General features: G+C 39.3%; 1 protein-coding gene across 4 annotated transcripts in view; it reads left to right on the forward strand.

Annotated features, from left to right (window-relative positions):
• Nucleotides 1–21,127, forward strand: part of LOC149258450 (GATA transcription factor 24-like) — an 89,907-nt gene that overhangs the window by 4,518 nt on the left and 64,262 nt on the right. For all 4 annotated transcript variants that reach the window (XM_089415389.1, XM_089415382.1, XM_089415385.1 and 1 more), the window contains 2 exons: nt 1,487–1,573; nt 1,709–1,842. In XM_089415389.1, coding sequence (XP_089271515.1) covers nt 1,487–1,573; nt 1,709–1,842 — 221 coding nt within the window. The remainder of the gene's footprint in view (nt 1–1,486; nt 1,574–1,708; nt 1,843–21,127) is intronic.

Raw genomic sequence — 21,127 nt, forward strand, 5'->3', positions numbered from 1 at the left:
CTGCTCTTTATAGCCATTTGTAGCACCAACATTTCAGCCTTTTTTCCACCTTTTGTAGAAGCCATACCCAGTCCGCTTTCCTGTAACTGTTAGGCTTGAGCTGAAAGCATAGGTATTTTATGCCATCATCTAGAGGCCTGGCCCTGAAAGAGAGGGAAAAAACTAACTGATGAGATTCCTCCTCCAAATTGTGGATGGAAGTATGTTTGCATTATAAACATTCTCCAGTCAGTTACTGCTGAGGAAATGGAGTCAACTTGCATGTTTTTTTTTTAATTATTTTAATTTTTATTTGTTAGTTTGTTTGTAGTTTTATTTATTTCTTTTATGTATGTTAAACGTTGGATGTTTCTCAACTATTTTTGGCACATCTATATAATATTAAGAGACATCTCTGATATAAAACAAGGTAAAATTTGTACACTTTTGTAGGCATATTGTTGTCACGGAGCGAGTCTAAAAACTTCATTTTTGAAAGATGAAACAGACAAAGCGTATTTTTTCTCAGCATTCATGTTATGTAATAAATAAATATTTCATGGCTTGGTCGAAAGTCATATCCTTTCCTGAGAAATTCGGAATATCCAAGAAATAAAACTATGGCTTTCTTCTACAAATTGTTCAAGCGTTATTTTTTTGTAGATGGACATTTTTAGGGCTATTTTACTTCTGGAGGCTTGTATGTTGAGGAGTTTCCAGGAGAGGCATCCTGCATCCACTGGGGATTGTCCAGCCTAGTGTTTTTAGTGTCGAAAATTCTCTGATAGATATTATTGGATCCTGTATTTGTCCTATCAGGGTGTTGGATGATGATACTGTTGGTCCCTCTGCTTTTGCTTTGAGCATTGATATAGATTTTTTTTCCAAGGAAACCCTCGCAGGAAAACCTAAGGGGTGCTTCCTCACATCTCTGGATGGCATCCCTGTTAAACCTTTTGGAATTGACTAGCATGCCTCACCCAGGAAGATTCTAACAGGGCATCTGTTCCCACAGAACCAGTCAAATGCCCAGCAACATTGTTGCCAACTGGTTGAGCTAACCCTTGGGCTTGTGCATTGGTATAGATGCGTGACAGCACTGATCTCTTATCTACGTTTCCAGCTTTTGTTTTCATTTCCCTTGAAGGCAAATTGTATGGGTGCTTGGGTCTTATGGTTTAGGCTTACCCCCTCTCACTATATTTATAAATTTGTAATATTTACCTTGTTCATATTATTCTAGTATTTTAATGTTTAGCTACTCCCCACTCCCTAGCGTTTGCACCCTAGTTCTTTTCTATTCTGCTGGATGTGATTTCAAGTCCTGTTGACCTACTTTGGTCATTTGTGGACATCATTTCTTTATTTCTCAAGCATGTATTTCCATGAAATTGTGATGTAGCTGACAAATGTCAGGTTCCCTTTTCTTTTAACTAATCAAGATTTATGTAGATCATTGTCTATTGACTGAACAAGTTATCCATTTTGTATTGTAACTTGGATTCAGGTACAGCAAGTGCTTTTATTGTTGGGGGGTCGGGAAATACCAAATAGCATGGCTGGCATGCCCATTGCCACTCTTCATCATCAGAAGGTTTGCCTCTAGATTCAAACCCTTTTTGGTAACCATACACGATATATATTATGTGATATTTATCAATAGGTCTATTAGTTTATTCTTCTGTTTAGCCAGCTGATTGCTTTCTGCTGTCTGGGACGTCATGACTAGGGCTTGTCAGATGTTTCACATCGTTTAAATCAACCACAAAGACTTGCATCTCTTACAAGATTTCGAGAAAAGCGTAAGGAACGTTGTTTTGATAAAAAGATCCGTTACACTGTACGCAAAGAGGTTGCTCAAAGGTATTGGTTATTTCTTATGAACTTGTCAGTGTTCTACATTAAACTGCAGACAATATGAAATATAAGTTTATTTTCAAGTTTAAGATATTAGCTACATGTAATGCTTACTTACAGTTTTATAGATTACACAGACCTGAAATTACTGTGGCAAAGTTGAAATGAGCAGGAGACATTGTTATGCTTTCTGTACTCTTACTGTTATTGCAAGGATAATGATCACTTTTTCAGCTTGGCAGTATATTTGGTTACTGTGTATTAAATATCAACCAAGTCATGTTTTGTTCTATGAGAATGCCTTCTGTTAAATTACTTTTAAAACTAACTTCATCCGTTCAGCCTTAAAAAATTGAGGTCAATTTGATAAGGCAAGTGGGCACCTTTTTTATGTTATCTAATAGAATAATCTGCTACTATTTCATAGTAAAAGATGTGATCTGCTAATCACTGCATTTCGGATTTGTCAATGTCAGATATAAAAAAAATGATATCTTACCATAAAATATTTGGGAAACTATAAAAATTACTAAAATATTGTTTGTTTAAGTATATCAAAGAAATGCTCGTTCTTTTTATCTGTGATTTCTTCTGACCAGGAAATTATAGTTTTCTTTTCCAATTTTCCAGTACAAAGTGCTTAGATCATTCTGGTTTGGTGTGAAATGTATCATTGAAATGGATTCTTCTACTCAACCATGGCTTCTATAAGCCTCGTAAAGGCTTTGTAGCTTTCCCCCACTCAACCATTTCTTTAGAGTCCTTTGGCTGAAGCAAACCTATTACCCTTGTGCCAATTGAACATGCTATTTATAGAAATGGTTGTATCCATAACACTGCAACTACTTGTACAAAAGGTTGCCCGATTAAAGCTGGGTTAAACCATACAAGGCACCACTATGTAATATTCCTAATGGAAATTTACAGTAAAATACCAAAGACATGCACTAGCTACAACATATGAACAAGTATAAAATTCTGGAAAATGACACAAGCAGCAAAAATTAAAAACCCGTAATGCAGCAACAAGGAATCTGAGCCATTTTATTGATAATATGCTGGAATTTTGGTTACAATAGGTGGTGGAAAGTGTGCACATGGGCTTGCTATGAAAGCAAGCAAATACCCAGGTGAAGATAGCTGAAAATTCCCACGCAAATGGCTCCAACAGGCTGTATGCTGCACCCAGAAATTTTCTGCACTGCTGCTGTAGGCAAACTGGAATTTGAGGGCTCAAAATACTTCCAAAAATTCTGCAAAAATAGGTGCGAGCTCCTTGTGACCAGTTCAGCAAAACCAGAAAGGAATTGGGCTAATTCCGACCTCCTGGAATTACCCAATTTTTGTTCTACGCCCTCCTTGCTAGAAACCATGTCCTCCAAAATCACTACTGCTGTGGGTGGGCATTATCCCTCCTCAATCTGCTGTAGAAATCCTCCAGAAATTACCCCCGGTAGAGAGAGGATTTCTTCCCCAAAATCCGTTACAAGAGAGTAGATCCCCGCCACGAATTTCTGCCTAGTGACCCTCTGCGCAGGCCCAAGAATGACAAATTTGGCCCCCTCAAGAGCAGCAACCTCCATCCTTGAAAGTTTCCACAATCGCTGGTCCACCCCTAGTGAATTTCCTCCAAAATTTTCCGGCCAAAATGCCCCTGGAAACTCGCTCTATTGAATGGCATGACTTGGCACCTGCATCCCCCATGGAGTACGAACTGGCTGAAGGTACCACAATCTCCCACAATATTTTATCCTCACTGAATTTAGTAATACCTCCCTAGGGTGGCATTCAAGGTCCGCCGAAGAATGGGTCAGTTTTCTCCTTGGAAAACTCTGGTGCTAAACAACGCTTGTGACTTAGTTAAACAACTTGAGCAACAATGGTAAATGTCAAGTTATCAAATGTCCCAATAATTGCCCCCTCCTATTTATATTTGCTGCCTTCCTTCTCTTTCTGGGCCCCTCCACTCAAATGTTTGACCCACTTTTCCTAAGTTGGTGTCCAAAAATTGTGATGGCTTCAAAATTGCAAAATTGTAGTTCTTCCCTTAGCAAAATTTATTGAGAAGGGAGGGACATTACACACTAACCATCGAAGACAAACTTCTAGTCTAGACTCTAAATTGCAATCTAAATTTTGCAGTGAAGGGAAAAATAATACAGTTAGCCTTTCGCAAGAAAAATAACCTTCCACTTCATCGTTTTCTCCAAATCCATCTTGATTGTGTCGAAGGAGGCCTTTTTTTGGCTGTTTCCATGTTTTTCATGTTGTTAGCTATCTCTGATTATCTTGTTTTTCATGTTGTTGTAGAAACCCCATCCACCTATAGTGTCTTGATTGCTGCAATTTAGTTTGTGAGTGCAAATATTGAAGTGGTTGATGATCTGTATGTATAATTGTTTCTTTGCCCAATAGGTAATGTTTCCACTTTTTCACACTTTGCACTAATGCATACAATTCTTTATCATATGTGGGATAATTAACTACAGTAGAATTAAATGTCTCAGAATGATAGCATATGGGTTTACCATGTTGCATCAACACTGCTCCCATGGCATAATCATTGGCATCTGTTTCAATCTCAAATGGTCTTTGAAGATCTATCAATGCTAGTACTGGTGCTGTACTAATTTTTTCTTTCAAGTTGTCGAAGGCTTTCTGCTGTTGGCCTCCCCACTGAAACACCTTGTTCAATCCTGTTAAAGCATGTAAGGGAGCTGCAATCAAGGAAAAGTTAGCAATAAACTTCCTCCAATATTGTGCTGCTCCTAACTTCTGTAGCAGATTTGGGTTTAGGCTAGTTCACAATGACTTCAATCTTAGAGGGATCTATCTTCAATTCACCACCCCCTACAATATGACCCAAATAATTTAAAGATGTTTTGCCAAATTCACATTTTGATAACTTCACATAGAGATTTTCTTTTTTCAAAAACATGTACAGTCTGCTTTACATATTTCAAATGTTCTTCCCATGTTTTACTGAAAACAAGAATGTCATCTAAATATACAATTAAAAATCATCAATAAAAGGTCAGAGTACATCATTCATAACTCTCATGAAAGTGGCAGGAGCATTAGTTAAGCCAAAAGGCATAACTAGCCATTCATACAACCCTTGCTTTGTCTTGAAAGCAGTCTTCCATGCATCTTGTTCTGCAACTCTGACTTGATGGTAGCCACTACGCAAGTCCAACTTGGAAAAGTAGACAACTTCTTTCAACTGATCTAATAGATTCTCTATGCGAGGAAGAGGATAACGATTCTTGATTGTTATTTTATTCAGTGCTCTGTAATCAATGCACATCCTCCACGAACCATCTTTCTTTCTCACCAACACAATTGGAGATCCACATGGTGATGTGCTTGGCCTTATGAACTCTTTATCGAGCAGCTCCTATACCTACTTCTTGATCTCTGCGTTCTCTAAAGTGGATAACCTGTACATTTCGATGTTAGGCAATGGAGTATCTTGCTGCAAATGAATATCATGTACAATTTCTCTTTTGGGTGGCAGAACTTTAGGTTCTTGAAATAGGATATCATATTCTGAAACAACTTTATCTAAATCAGCTTTCTGTTTAGCATCACAGCCTTCAAATGCATTGGTTTTATCAGGGGTCTTTTCCTTTACAACCATTAGTAAAAATTGCTTGCATGAATTTACAATTCTTTTCATCTGCCTTGAGTTTATGAGAGTGTAGTTATTTTTGAGCTGATGAGCTCTTACAATATATTCTATTCCATTTTTTGTGAGTTGATACTTATTTTCAATTCTATAGAAAATGGCTTTTCTATCATACAAGTAAGGACTTCCTAAAACAATACCACATATATCCAAGGGAACTATATCTAACTCAACCTCATCTACAAAAGTTGACCCAATAGAAAACATAAGTTCACATTCTCTAGTCACTTGTAGCTTTGCTTTATCGCATACCCAACCTAATGGATATGGCTTCTTGTGAGGTGTTGTTAGTAATTCCAACTTCTTTACAATTGCTTCAGAAATCAAGTTTACTTGTGATCCACTATCAAATAAAGTATCAATCTTTTGATGCTTGGAAATAACTCTAATATGAAAAAGCTCATGTCTTTTCCTCTCATTTTCTTCATTATCAATAGATTGTGCAGAATTACTAGTAGATGCTTTAGAATTTTTACCTTTTATACCTGTGGCTGTGATTGTTGTTTCATCACCTGAGTCTGACCCTAAGTCTTTTTGAATAGTAGCAATAGTCTTCTTCTTCTTACCACCGAACTTCTTGGGTTTTAGCTCTGGATGCAAAGACCAGCAGTGTTCATCATCATGTCCATCCTTCTTGTAGTGAGTGCATGAAGGTTTGTCTTTTTGTACAACGTTTGCCTTCCTCTCCTTCCATTTCTGCTTCCTCTTTTCCTTGTTTTTGCTTGCAGTGGGTTTTGATGATCCCCCAATCTCTGGGTCCACATTCTTGCCTCTAGCCTCTAGATGTGTAGCCTGAATTGATACTTCATCTATGCTAGTAGGGTTAAACATGAGAATGGTGTGCCTCAAATAGCTATGCACATTGCAGACCACCTATATACTTCAGCAAAGTTTCAGGTGAGTCTAGAGAAATGCCTAGAATTAAAGCTCTTTTTCTAAATTCCTGGGTATAGCTTTGTACACTTTGCCCCTTATTGTCGAAGAGTTTGCCAACTCATCATTGCTTGCTGCGTATAAGCTAGTGGATAGAATTGTTTTTTAATGGCATAAACAAATTCACTCCAGGTAGAAAGAATTTTACCATGCTTCTTCAAATCAGCTTGTGTCCTGCCTTCCCACCACACTAGGGCAGTTCCTCCAAGGCGAAGGCTGGCCAGCTGAATCTTTTTCCTTTCTGAATCGATGTTCTGCACCCTACAATATACATCAATCTGTCTAATCTAGTTATCTAGCTTTTATGTATTTAATTCTCCATCATATATTGGCAAATCAAATTTTACATCTAATTTAATTATAGATGTTTTCTTCTTTTTATTTTCAGGGCTAGAAGGAGGTGTTGATGGAGGAGGCTCTTACCTTTTCACTTTGCTTTCTGAATGGCCATCTAGAAGAGGTTCCTCTGTTCCTTTGTCTTGTTTGGAGGTTGAAGTACTTTCACCTCGACCTTTCTTAAATTCTCGATACATCTCTTCTACCATGGCTCTCATGGTCATGAAATTGTCCATGAACTGAGAGTCTGATTCCAAGGGAATCTCTTCTGCCATTTCCCTCCGAGGATAGACTCTTCCAATTTCTGGATTCACCTTAACCAATTCTCCTTCTCCTAATTTGAGATTTGACCTAATTAGCATTCAACAATCCAGCACAAGCTTGTCTAATCTTAACAAACCTAAAGCTCTGATACCACTTGATCTGATAATGAGATCTTAGACAATTATTAAGGTATTACAGACTCATGTGCATGGATTTGCCTACATTTAGTGCAACGGATCGATAAGATTGCGAATAATATAGGCAATGAAGCAGTTAAAGAAACATAATAGACAAACACACATAAACACAGCAAGTTTAATATGGAGTTCACCCAAAACTCTTGGGCTACATCTCCTGGTCCAGCCTTCAGTGGTGACCTCTCTATTATGTCTTCAAGAGCAGAGTTTTACAAAGTGTGAACTCAAATTGAGTCTCAACACACAGATACAAAACAACAAGGTTTTACTTGGATCCCCCAAGTCTTTCTGAGTACACAGACTCTCCTTACTGACTCTCTCTTTGTTTGCTCTCTGTCTCAGCACTGCTTGTCCCTGTGTTCTGTCTTCTGTGGCTTTAAAGCCAATCGGCGCTATTTGTTTGTTTCCCCTTCTTGGGCTCTCTGGCTCTCGGCCTCTGTCCGCTCAAACCCCCCTTTGAGCGTTAGCAATCATTGCTAAACGCCTTCAGGGATGGTGGCCACCTGTTCTGTAACGGAAGGGACCATCGATGCCTTTGAAATCCCAAAAATGGTCGTTCTCTGTTTACACAGAGAAATACACGTAAAATTGTGAAAATCTGCCAATATGCCGTTTATCAGATTTGAAATACTATAAATTCCGCCTTATAACTCCTATCGGGTTCGCCTTTATATCGCTTATCGCATCTCCACCGTTGATCTGAGAGATCTAGATCCAACGGCTGAGGTTCATTTTGGGCGGCTCATGCGTACGGGAGTTAACCGCCCAAAAAGGGTGGTTTTCTCTCTCTAGGGCCTGGCCACGTGGCAGCCAGTGTACGGGCTCGGGCGGAGCCCGGCCAAAACCACTTACCACCTACTGCCCGCCCGAAATCCTGCTTGTTTCGGATCTCAAAACATATATACCTGCATGTATAAACCCTTTTGGGTCCGGTTTATCGCTTTATTCACATTTCTTTCGTTTTTCGTTTATTTAACGAAAATGCGATTTACATTGAAAAAGCCCTTTTAGCGGACTTGAAATATTATCAAATATCATTCATAATTTTTATTGGGTCGGGCTATCGTAGTCATAGTTATTATCAGCCCTGCTCCTTTGCATAGCTCTGATGCGATATTGCGATATTGCAATCGCATATCGCCGATCCTTCGGGCCGCAGTTAAGTCCATATATATATTAGCGATGTGATAGTGCGATCGAATCTAGACCGTTGATCTGTGCACATAGATCAACGACTCTCGTTTGATCGCGCTGATCGCTATCGCGCTTCCCATATAGCTGCCTCCGATAGCCTTCGCCGATTGCAATACGCTGATCGGATCTAGACTGTTGATTGGCCAGATTCGACGGCTCTCATGCAAAGTAATTTTAAGCCTTCGATAGCTTTGTTTTTCAATGTTTTTCAGGCTCGATAGTGTTATCCGCCTTTTTTAAAGATTTACCCTTTGTGATAGTTTTTAACTATATGAAGACTTAGAGGGTTTTAGGATCCATTTGGATCATGTCTGTAGGTGGATCAGGGAAATTTAATTGCTCCACCACTAAATCCTTTTCTTAGGATAATTTTTTTTATCAATAATATTGATTTGAAATGCAATTCTCCCATTAGCTAGACAATTTACCAGCTTGTTCAAATCCCTTAGGACATATTACTAGCTCCAATTGGGCCAGACATTTCATCTTCAATTGAGTTTTTCTTAATTTAGATACTTTCTTAAACACAATATCATGAAATAAAATATAAGTTAGAGAGGGGGGAGAGGGGGGAGGGTAGAGAGAGAGAGATAGTGACAAAGATGGAGGGCGAAGAGAGAGAGAGAGAGGGAGGAGAGAGAGAGAGAGGAGAGAGGAGGGAAGAGGAGGGAGATAGGGAGAGAAGGGGAAGAGAGAGCGAGGGAGACATAGAGATGGAGGGGAGAGAGAGAAGGAGAGAGGGAGATAGTGACAGAGTTAGAGGGAAGAGAGAGAGGGAGTGATGGGAGGTGGGAGAGAATGACAAAGAGAGGAAGGAGAGGACTCAATATCAATAGAGAGAAGGGGAGAGAAAGAGAGGGAGAGAGAGATGGAGTTGGAGGGGGAGAGAGAGGGAGGGAAGAAGAAAGACATAGAGGGAGAAAGGTGGAGAGAGAGAGAAGGGGAAGAGAGAGAGAGGAAGAGAGAGGGGAGAGAGTGTGTGTATGTTTGGGCGGTGAGATAGAGAGAGGGAGAGAGAGAGAGTGTGTGTGTATGTTTGGGTGGTGAGATAGAGAGAGGGAATAAGAAAGAGACACATATACAAATATAGATAGTATATAGTATTATATAACCAGCCTAGATCCATATTAACCCTAAATCTATCAAGCACCGAAAGCAATCAAATCTCTCGAGGTGCAAGCCTTTCCTCAAGTTTTGCACTCAAAAAAAGTTTTGCACCTCGATTGAGAGAGAGAGTATGTTTGGGTGGTGAGATAGAGAGAGGGAATAAGAAAGAGACACATGGATACAATTATAGATAGTATATAGTATTATACAACCAACCTAGATCCATATTAACCCTAGATCTATCAAGCAGCGAAAGGGATCAAATCTCTTGAGGTGCAACCTTTCCTCAATTTTTGCACTCAAAAAAGAGGTTTGCATTTCGAGAGATTTGATCCCTCTCGGCGTTTGATAGATCCAGGGTTAATATGGATCGAGGCTGGTATTAATAATGGCCTATTATTGTGCATAAAACCATCCATAATATACATTTGTACGTATTAATATTATAAATTTATAACACACAATTTGACCAAATAGTATAATGCTTTTTAGGTTTTTTTTTTTGTCTTTCGTTTTATTTATAGTAGATGTCCAGTGTCAATATATTTTATTATAAAGGGAGTTGAACTTTTACCAAATCGATAAAGAAAGGCTGATTAACCCAGTACTAAGAAAAAGTTTGAAACTGCCCTGGAGTCCTTGAAAACATATACCAACATCATTGACAATGAATCAAAATGAAAAGATGAATAACAGAGGTATTCAACAAGCTTAAAACATGACAGCCATTTAAATCAATGACTTCGTACACCTTTGGAAAACATAACAACGTCCATTAAATCTATAATCAAATGACCTGACTAGGCTCTATGAGTGTAAAATTTAAAATACTCAATACACAGATTCATAAGGACACATCCATCATAGTTGGCCTTTTTGGTCCAGCAGGGCTAATGTGATATTGTAAGTTGCCTAGCAGAAGAAAATGTGAGTACATGGATAGTTTGGGCCCAATCAAGCTTGGAATGTCATGGAAATGACACAGGGAGCCTCACACTCCTCACCCAAAAGTGCACAATAAGCTCTCAAAGCTCTCAGACTGGCACCTGAAACTCAAATATTTCCTACTCGTTCCTAGGAGCTGTTCCTGTGCAGCTAGGATAATTTATCTTAATTTTCCTTTCAAAACGATTAAGGGCTAGTATTAGGCAAAATAATCAGAGGAACGACCTCTTGATGTTTTTTTGGTTTTTATAATTGCCTCTTGAGTTTAGTTCGCCCATTGCTAGCCCAGGTGTGTCAATTGACTGTGTGTGTGTGTGCGTGCTTTCAGTGAACACATGCACGTGACACTTTCCAACATGGGATATTACAATGGAGCAGATACATCTCATTACCTACAGAAGTTATCCTTCTGCTAAAATTCTGTGACTAGGGTATCCATGACACCAAAGTTGCCTGAGACTTGCTTCTAGCTTCATGACATGGACCTGCCCACTTATGTGATCGACACAACTCAGTAGGGACAAACATGTCTCTGAGGGGATTTGAACCTTGGTGGGGAGCTTGTAGATGAACTTTTCAAATCCTCAACAGAATTTGTTTCTTCTTTTCTAACTACAATTTCTCATGTCAACATCTCCAACTTCTGATCTTGCTGAGCTGTGTGATTGTAGCAATGTGCTTTGCGCTGACACCATGTCAGAAGGTTTGGGTTATTGGTGATGTAGAAAATTTGCTTTTCTCTGTTACAAATATATTCCAACTCAAAACTTCAGGTTTCAAGCCAGGAATGCTCTCTTCCTTGCTAAACACTGCTACCATTGTTATGGACAACCAACCAATATATCACTGTGCTCTCTTCCTTGCTGAACACGTCTACCATTCTTATGGACAACCAACCGATATATCATTGTTTCAATCAACACTGTTAGAGTTACCTAATTTGTTTGCTATACTGCAGATTACTTGACATGTTCAAAATTCTCTCTCTCTCTCTCTTGACAGGTTCTTGGGTTGGGTTGTCCACCTTTACAGTCTCAGAAAAACTCACTTAGTGTTTTATATCTCTGTACCTTTGTCATGGTTTTTACTTATGTTTTGATGTTATGCTTATGTAGGTTCTTGTATTATTTTCGGCATTTTTGAGTTGTGTTGGTACTCCCAAATTGTATTCATGCTGGTTGTACTCTTCAGTCCCATTAACTTACTTTTGTGGTCTTTTTTCAGACATCAAGAAAATTATCTTATCTACTTTATACTGTGCTGTGATGCAGAAACATCCCACACACATTCTTCTTGTTCAGAACTATGTTAATATGGATCTGTAATTGACATGAATTGAAATAAATAAATTATTCACTGAGATAAAGGAGACCATCACAAGAAACTCATAATTAAACACTCGGAATATTGCTCAATAGATTTGCAGAAAAGACAAGACTTTTAATAGCTGAAAAAAATACAGATACAATACATGTGTTCCAACAATTGTATGCTGTGTGTAAAACTCTAGGCAACTTAGGGCTCACTCAACAATTGTTGCACATAGAGAAGCAAGGTGCTCTTTACATGTCATGGTGCAACATGAGACATAAGAACATTGCATGAATCCTTATTGCGGTGCAGCTAACCAACTCTGCCAATACATCATAAAAAAAAGTGACATGACAGCACAGCCTTATAACTAACACCCCTAATTGGTGCCAAGAGCGCTTTTACCAGTACATGTTGGAATCATGATTGCCGTTAGACCAAAACCTGCAGGTGTTAGTCTCTGCTACAATCACCAGAGTTAGGATCCATGAGAGGCGGTTAGTCGATGTTACAAAACACACAGGGAGCGTTGAATCCAATGTCCAACAATCTCCACCCCAACACGAGTTGTGTGAGTTTCGAACTCGAGACTTGTCGCTCTGATACCACTTGTTGGAATCACGATCGCTGTTAGACCAAAACCTGCAGGCTTAGTCTCCTCTACAATAGCGAAACACATGGGGAGTGCTGAACCAATTGTCCAGAAAAGATACAATAGATTTGCAGAAAATATATACTTTTAGTAGCTGAAAAAAATACAGATACAATGCTCAACAATTGTATGCTGTGTAAAACTCTAAGCAACTTAGGGCTCAGTCAACAATCATTGCATAGAGAGAAGTAAGGTGCTCTTTACATGTCAGGGTGGAACATGAAACATAAGGACATTTCATGAATCCTTATTGCAAGAGGGCCACACAACAGGAGCGTGAGGAGGAGAGACCAGGATGAGAGCAGGCAACTACTCAGTTAGAGACTCCTGCACAAGGAGGAAGAGAGCCAAGTAGGTCGACAGGTTGATTCAGGAGGCCCAGGAGCATGTTGAAGCTCCTAGCTCTTTGTTAAGGCTGAGCAAGCAGCCACAAAGGTACACTGGGTATATGGCACTGATGGCAGAGTTATTGCACAGTGAGTGTTCTTATTATGAGGAGGCAACCGCTTAGCACGTTTGGCAAGATGCCATAGAATGATGTCTGGAAGATTGTGCCACGACCAAAGGGCACATCAATAGTAGACTCACATTGGTTGTACAAGGTGTTAGAATTGGCAACTAGGGTCAAATTCCACCTGGGACAACTCATTTGATGCAGATGATGATTGCATTAAATTCCTCTTTTCGACCAAAATTGATATAAAGATCATCCAATTTAGACAAACAAAAGTGTGTTTTTGAATTTATGCTCACACATGGATAAATTGTGCAGGTCGGCCACATCATCATGTAGGCTCATGAAGCCCAATGGACATGACTCTTCACCCTCAATGACTTGTATAAATACAAGTGACTTCTCACCTCATTTGGCATCATCATCACTCACACATTCTTCTCTCTCCTTCTCTCATTGGTTCATACAACTATTGGACAACTTCTCTCTCTCACACGTGTGGCAAGAAGGATGAGTTTTTGGACTGAATTGCAAGGTCAAAAATTTCAGGAGCAGACCAAGTTTGACCAATGTTGACCAGGGACTCTTTGACCTGTTTTGACTGTTATTTTTGGAGGGTTTTCTGTTTCTTTAGGCCGCATTTCAGGGTACAAAAATAAAAAAGATTTGCGCAGTTTGACTAGCGCTGAGTTTTGGGTTGACTACAACTTTGACCACAGATTTCAAGACAGAGGTTTGACCATTGACTTTGTGACTGTTTTGGGCTGATTTTGACCTCCTATTTAGGCCGAGTTTGACTGAGCTTCAAACGAGACATTTTGCTGTTGATTTGACCACTGTTGACTTTCAGGTTAGGGTTGAATTTGATTGCAGATTTGACAGGGCTGTTTTGATTGTGATTTGGCAAGCCAATTTTGACTTTTTGTACTCTCTTTCTCTGCTGAACATTTGATATAATAATACGAAGATTTGATCAAAGGGTTTTTCCCACATTGGGGTTTTTCTCTGGCATCTGCCAAGTTTGGTGTCCTCTTGTCTTGGCTTGTCTTCTGCATCTTGTTTTATGTTCTATCTACTTTTATTGTCAATGTGATTGCTATTGGAAAACTACATTGAAATTGTCATTGGGCTGCTAAAGGAACACTGAAGTAATTGTGCTAAGCATAGAACATACCATTGTTATCTAAAATTAACAGAAGGTGAAGTATGGATCAGATGGGAGTGTGGAGAAGTACAAGGCCAGGTTTGTGGCCAAGGGCTTCTCACAGGTTGAGGGCATAGACTATGATGAGACGTTTTCCCTAGTAGCACGATATTCATCCATCAGGAGATTTTGGCACTAACAACACAGTTGGGGGGGAAGATCCACCAAATGGATTGAAGATAACATTCCTCAACGAAGTGGTTGAGGAGGAGATCTATATGGAGTAACTAGAGGGGTTTGAGTAGTTCAACAGAGACACACATGTGTGCATGCTAAAGAGAGCTCTTTATGGGCTCAAGCAGGCTTCGAGAGCATCGTACACTCGTATTGTCAACTGCCTTCGAGGATTGGGCTTCACTAAGAGAGGCAAATCCCAACCTGTATTACATCGTGGAGGGCTTTCGCTCATTCTAGTGCTTATTGTCGATGATCTTATAGTGACTGGAGCATATAACTTGATTCAGGATTGCAAGGCAAACCTTGCAAGAGAGTTTGAGATGAAGGATATAAGGCTTATGCACTATGTCCTTGGATTGGAGGTTTGGCAGGGTGATGGTGAGATCTTCTTGGGACAGGGCAAGTACACGCAGGAGATTCTCAGGAGGTTTCATATGCAAGATTGCAAGCCCATGGCCATGCGTCTAGTCACAAACTGGAGGAAGGTGGATGCTAGCAGAGCAGAGCGAGTAGATGCTACATTATACAGGCAACTCATCGGGTCGTTGATGTATTTGGTCAACACACAACTTGATATTTGTTTTGCAGTAAACTAGTTAGTTTAGGATGGAATCGACCAAAGTTCATTGGGTTTCTGCGAAGCATGTTTTGAGGTATCTTAGAGGCACGACAAATTATGGATTATGGTACAAACATGTTGATGGAGTGAGGCTTGAGGCTTCATAGATGGATTGGGCAGGGTGCTCCGCAGTTTGGAAGAGTACTTCAGGTTGCATCTTCAACATTGGGTTCACAACTATTTCCTGGCAGAACAAGAAGTAGAGATTAGTTGCACTCAGTTCAACAGAGGTCGAGTACATAGTTGCTAGTTTGGCAACAGGTGAGGCTATTTGGGTGAGGAAGTTGCTTATGGGACTTTTCAGACAGGGGATGGAGCCTATTGTGATACATTGTGAGAATTAGACTTTCATTAAGCTCTCTGAGTATCCATTGTTTCATGATTTCTCCAAGCATATTGAGATCAGGTATCATCATCTCAGAGATTGTGTGCAAAAAGGGATAGTGAAGCTACTGTACATTCCAATAGAGGAGCAGACAACAAATATCTTGTCCAAGGCATTAGCAAGAAGTAGCTTCGTCTATTTTAGAGACAATTTGGGAGTTGTACAAAATCTCTTCCTTGCTAAAAGGTAGTGTTGAAAATTTTAGCATGGAAGGTCTTCTTTGGCTCGTGCCTTAGCCAGAAAGACCACAAGTTGTCCTTCTATGACCATGGAGCAAAAGCATGGAGATGGTGAGCTTATTTCTAGTTTGTGGGAATAACTTCACGAGTTCATGTGTAGTATTTGAGGATCAGTTACGTGGACCCTTTAGTTTGACTACAAGAACGAGTGGTAGTTACGAGTTCAGTTCAGGACGAGTTGGGACTTCAGTCTTTGATTGAAGGAAGGACACGTTATGATTCCAATAATGATTGGAGAGAGAACCAGACCATGGAGCAAATTCATGGAGATGGTGAGCTTATTTCCAGTTTGTGGGAATAACTTCACGAGTTCATACGTAGTGTTTGAGGATCAGTTATGTGGACCCTTCTTTAGTTTGACTACAAGATTGAGTGGTAGCTACGAGTTCAGTTCAGGACGAGTTGGGACTTCAATCTTTGATTGAAGGAAGGATGAGTTATGATTCCAATGATGATTGGACAGAGAACTGGTTCGACTCAGTTAACTAGTCAATGATTAGTCAAGTTCTAAATTTTTACTTGCCTATTTTAGCATGGATCAAATCTGTAAAAGAAAAACGAAGACACATGTATTGTTCGTTGTTGAGTACACAAGTTTGTGTGAGATCTCTTTGCTTGTGGTGTGCCTCTCGTTGAGGAGTTAGTGCGCACGTTTTTAGGAGCCTCTTTGTGCTAAATAATAGGGAAGAATTGTGCTAGGAAATAAGAGGCAATTCTGTGCTAGGATTTAGGAGTTGAATTCTAAAAAATAAGAGGCCTAGTGTGCTAGGAAATAGGATTCCTAGTGCGCAAGGAGTTCGGGCCAGGCAGAATGCAAGGAAGGAGGAGTAGGGTCAGGGGATTGCAGAGCAGATTTAGGCTTGTATATCAGGAGAACAAGTGTGTTCTCAAGAAGATAGATTGCCTTGTAATCGATCTATTTGCTCAATCAATAAGTACCACAACAAAGAAGGCATGTTTTCCCTTTTGGGTATCTTGGGTAAATGAGTGTGTCAATTTGTGTGATTGTGTTTTTATCTGTGTGTTTATATTCCGCTATCTTGGTGAAAGTGAATTTGGTTTCAGTTTTCAGTTGCCTAGTTTTCAATAATTCACTATGTTGTTGCAGAGTTTTGTAAAAATTTAACACTCCATGCCCATGTTTTTATCTAGCAAAGAAATGTGAAATAGATTTTGTGATTTTTGTCTTTTGAATGGCAACCTCCATAAGTTGCGGGCAAATTGGTAATGGAGAACATGCAGTACAGAATGCAATCTAAATAGTAAGAATAGACCGACCTCTAGAACTATTTGAAAATTCAAAAATTATATCAAGATATTGCTCGAACTTCATAAGAAATTGAAACTAGTCATTTATAAGTCTTATCCCTTTAACCAGTGATACTGAAAATTGATCATCCATTCCATGATCCCACTCTTGAATCATGCTCTAGATGAAAGCTTTGCACCAGTGCCCTTGGGAGAGTCCTGTTGAAACAAATTGTTTTAGGGACTGCAATATTCCACGCTCCTGCGCTGCCTATGCTCTTTGTTATGAATATAAATAATTAATAATTAATAGTTAATAATGATTAGTATATTGAAGAGGCTTGAAGAGGCATGTCTCTAAGGATATCACTGTTTATGAAGGGGCACCTGCCTAGGTATATAAATGGGGCCCTCATTTATATCATCATATCACATATCTTGTATATTCAACATTTCTTATATAAATATATTACTCATCCTATGATGGACATTCTTGTATTCCAGATATTCCGAATATTCCATTGTGTATACAAACTTTGTTCGTTACACTCTTGTTGTGGTCTACCCATGCTCCCATTGGTAATGGAGAATTTGCAGCACTGAATGCAATCTGAATAATAAGAGTAGACTGACCTATAAAATTATTCAAAAATTATATCCGGATATTGCTCGAAGATCATAAGAAATTGAAATTCGTCATTTATAACTCTTATCCAACCAGTGATACTGAAAATTAATCACCCATCCCACAATCCCACCTATGAATCATTCTCTGGGTTGAAGCTTTGCAGTGCCCTTGGGAGAGTCCAATTGAAACAAATTGTTTTAGCGAGTGCAATGTTCCATGCTCCTGCTCTGCCTATGCTCTTGTTGTGTTCTGTCCATGCTCCTGTGGTGCTCCTGCCATGCTCATGTGGTCCCCCCCCACAACTCTCCTGTGTGCTCCCCAAATGTTCCTTGATACTTCTCAAACACTGTCGTGGCACTCCCTCAATGCTCCCACCATACATGTTCCATAATCCATTAGAGAGTGAATAACTAGAATATGGACTGGCCCATGCTATTCAGAATTTATTTCTGAGCAAAATGGTTATTTGCAAGCATACCTGTAGAACGTAACCAAGTGTGGAAAAGGACAATGTGATGTGAGATGTCATGATTCTTAAGATAATGAGACATGTTGATATGATAAGCTGTAAAGCTGACAATTATAAGTGGTCATGTCTTTTAGTATGAGTATGTTAGTTGGCGGAAAGTTTGGAAGGGTTCAGGTCATGTACAATGATTTGTTAATTTTTTATGCCAGATCTGATTTAGTTTTCACAACAATTATTTTATACCCAGAAATTATTTTACCCAGTAAATTTTTTGTCTAAAACTGCTGAAAATAAATACACTGGTATTTTAACTTGAGAAATACAACTTGCAGCAGAAATAAAACAGAAAATCAGCCACAAGAAACAACAGGGAATTCTACTGAAAAAATTCTTCTTCACCTTTAATTAATTCAGGGAAATTAGGGCTCCCCTAACAGAGAAAATGATCCTCAGAGAATACATGGAAAATTATTAACAAAATAGAACCTGATTTTTGCTTCCCTGGAATTTCGGCCTCCTGAAGAATTCAGCCCACTGGAAGTTCTTGACCCTAGAAATAACTCGGCCTCCACCTACAAATTCAGCCTTCTCTTCCTCAACCTGTACGGCCCCTTTGCGCACCAGAGAATTCTTCTTCCTTCCCTCACGGAAACCTGGCTGGGTAAATTTTCCCCCTTACAAATTTCGGCCTTCCAAGATCTCAACCTCCTCTCTCCACAAACTCGGCCTCCTCTTCATTTTATTTCCAAAATCAACTTGCTGTACACCTTTCTCTTCTCCAGTCTCGAGTCTCTCACTCCCTTGGTAAAATCACTCTCCCAAACATTTGATGTCTTGATTTTGTGTCTTCATCGTCTCCCTCGGACTTCTTTTAATAATTTAATCTTGAGTTAAATCCCTAACCTCCAATCTCCAAAGTGATAGATGGTTAGGATTAATTCCTAACCCACTTCGATCAATAGTAGAGATTTCATCCAAGTCACCTAAATAATTAACTTATTTATTTTTATAAACTTATCCCAATAGCCAACATTAATCAATTAAATTGATTAATGTGTTTTTCCTAGTTAGATTTATGAAAGAAATCATATTCATACTTCTCATGAGCAAGTATCTAAAGAGGAATTTGGACATCTTTTGCATGCTTGACACCTGGCCTATGCTAAAGCACCTGTCTGAGCAATGAACATCAATATGAATGACCACAATAGTAGGCTAACTGAACTCAAATTTATAACTAGTGTAAGGACATGGTGGGGAGTGCATAAGAGTAAATAAGTTCAAGAAGAATTAACATTTATTTAATGTATGCATTTTTGTTTTGTTTTGTTTGTCAAGTTGTTTGAGTTCTCCAGAGATTACATCACGCTTGACCTGTGGCTTGAGAAACCACGAACCAGGGGCATCTAAGTTGTCAAAATCACCCGGGGATCACACCCGCTCTGGGCCCTCTCAGCCCTTAACATGACTGGATTTTTTTGTCCACGGAGTTTCGAACCGGTGACCTTCACATCACGGAGCGACTTAACAGTACACCCCATCACTGTCTATTCTAAGCCCCGTGGGCATTTAATGTATGCATATGAGGCAAAACAAGCATGCAAATTTATTACCGTCCTTCTCTTTAGAGTCCAGACTAGCAGGAGTAAGAAAATATTGCAGGTATCTCTTGCAAATAGCTAACAAATGATGTTGAAGGCTCTTGGAAATGGTTTTTGTTAGGATTGGAAGGGAGTTTCTAGGATCAGTGCTGCACTGAAATAAAAAAGGATGTGACCATCGCTTTAAGTAAAAGAAGTTGACTATTCAATGGGGTTCTACCCAGCAGCTGCAACATTTAGTGACACAGGTGCTTGCACAGGCTGTGAACAGTTATTTTGCACAGAGTTCTAATTACCTACAGTGTACTCTTAATTTACTTCCTATAATTTTGGTTTAAAAACTTTGTATTTGTAAATTGTAACTGCTAGATAGTTGATGTTATATGTGTGGTCTGTACTAATGGTTGATGCTCTAATGTTACATCTACCGTGGATGACATTTCTAACTTCATAATAATGTAGAAGTTAGAACACATCTACAAGTAGCATAAATATTTATGTTTTCATCTTTTTTTTCAACTAATTTGGCATTCTGCATGTTTTTTTGGATATGTGTGCATTATAATGTATAAAATATACACTACAAAATACTGCCAGGATGCTTTAGTCTTAGCGTTTTGTGCGAAACTGCGCGTTGGGTGCTTCTGATCTTGCACTAGCAACACTGTATTTAACACAGTTAACTTTGGCATTTTTCTTCCCATTCTCGTTGTCAACTAATGATCTTCTTGTCTAATCTGATACTCCCTTAATCGCGAGTTTGAAAGCTATATGACTGATGTTCTATTAACCACGGCATGTAAGTTGCATAGAATTATAGTAGGCTTACTGTAAAGTTTTGTAGATGTTCTATGCTAAGAGCAATTTCACTTTTCTCACAGCAATCATACAAGTAGTTAAGCAAAATGCAGATAGAACATATAAGCAGATCTTACAGAAGACAAATCAGAAACAAGAAAAATGTGTGTGTTCGTTTCGGCGGTCAACAGGATGCTTCAACCAGCAAAGTCTCCTTTGGTCAGCCAGCCCAGATGTGTCACAAGATCCCTCCAACTAGTAGATGAGTCAACCCAAGTCAATTCTACAAAAAGTCAACGCTGTCCTGAAAAGTCAACGCAGGGGCAGCAAGCTAAAAGTCAACGCAGCAGCAAAACGGTCAACCCTTTGACCTCGATTTTTGTGCCAGATAGTACGGCCTTCAAAAATCGAACTTTCCACCAATTTTCAGCTTGATTGGACCAAGCGTTGACCAAAGTCAACGCTGGTCAAACTTTCTGCGAAACCCTAGCAGCAGAAACCCTAGCAGCAGAAAATCCGTGCGGTCTGTCCTCTTCGTCCTTCCCACGTATGGCTGAAATTCGTCCTCCAGGTAGCGTACTCTCTAAGATGAGAGAGGAAGATGTGAGTTGAGTTGTGATAAAATTCTCTCCAACTTTTCCTGTATATATATCCATCAATGAGGGTGTGTGACACATCTGTTGGGCATGTGAGCCTACATTACAAAACTGGCTGACCTTGCACATATAATTTATTAAGAATAATAAATTCACAATATAAGTTCTGCTCATCGGATTAAGACTATTTTTATATGGATTTTACACCTCTCAGAAAGAGGAATCCAACAAAAATATTAGCCTCTT

This window comes from Pinus tabuliformis, chromosome 6 (assembly GCF_031772625.1).
Source record: "Pinus tabuliformis cultivar Carrire ecotype Pingquan chromosome 6, CPIR1, whole genome shotgun sequence".
In the NCBI taxonomy this organism is placed as follows: domain Eukaryota; kingdom Viridiplantae; phylum Streptophyta; class Pinopsida; order Pinales; family Pinaceae; genus Pinus; species Pinus tabuliformis.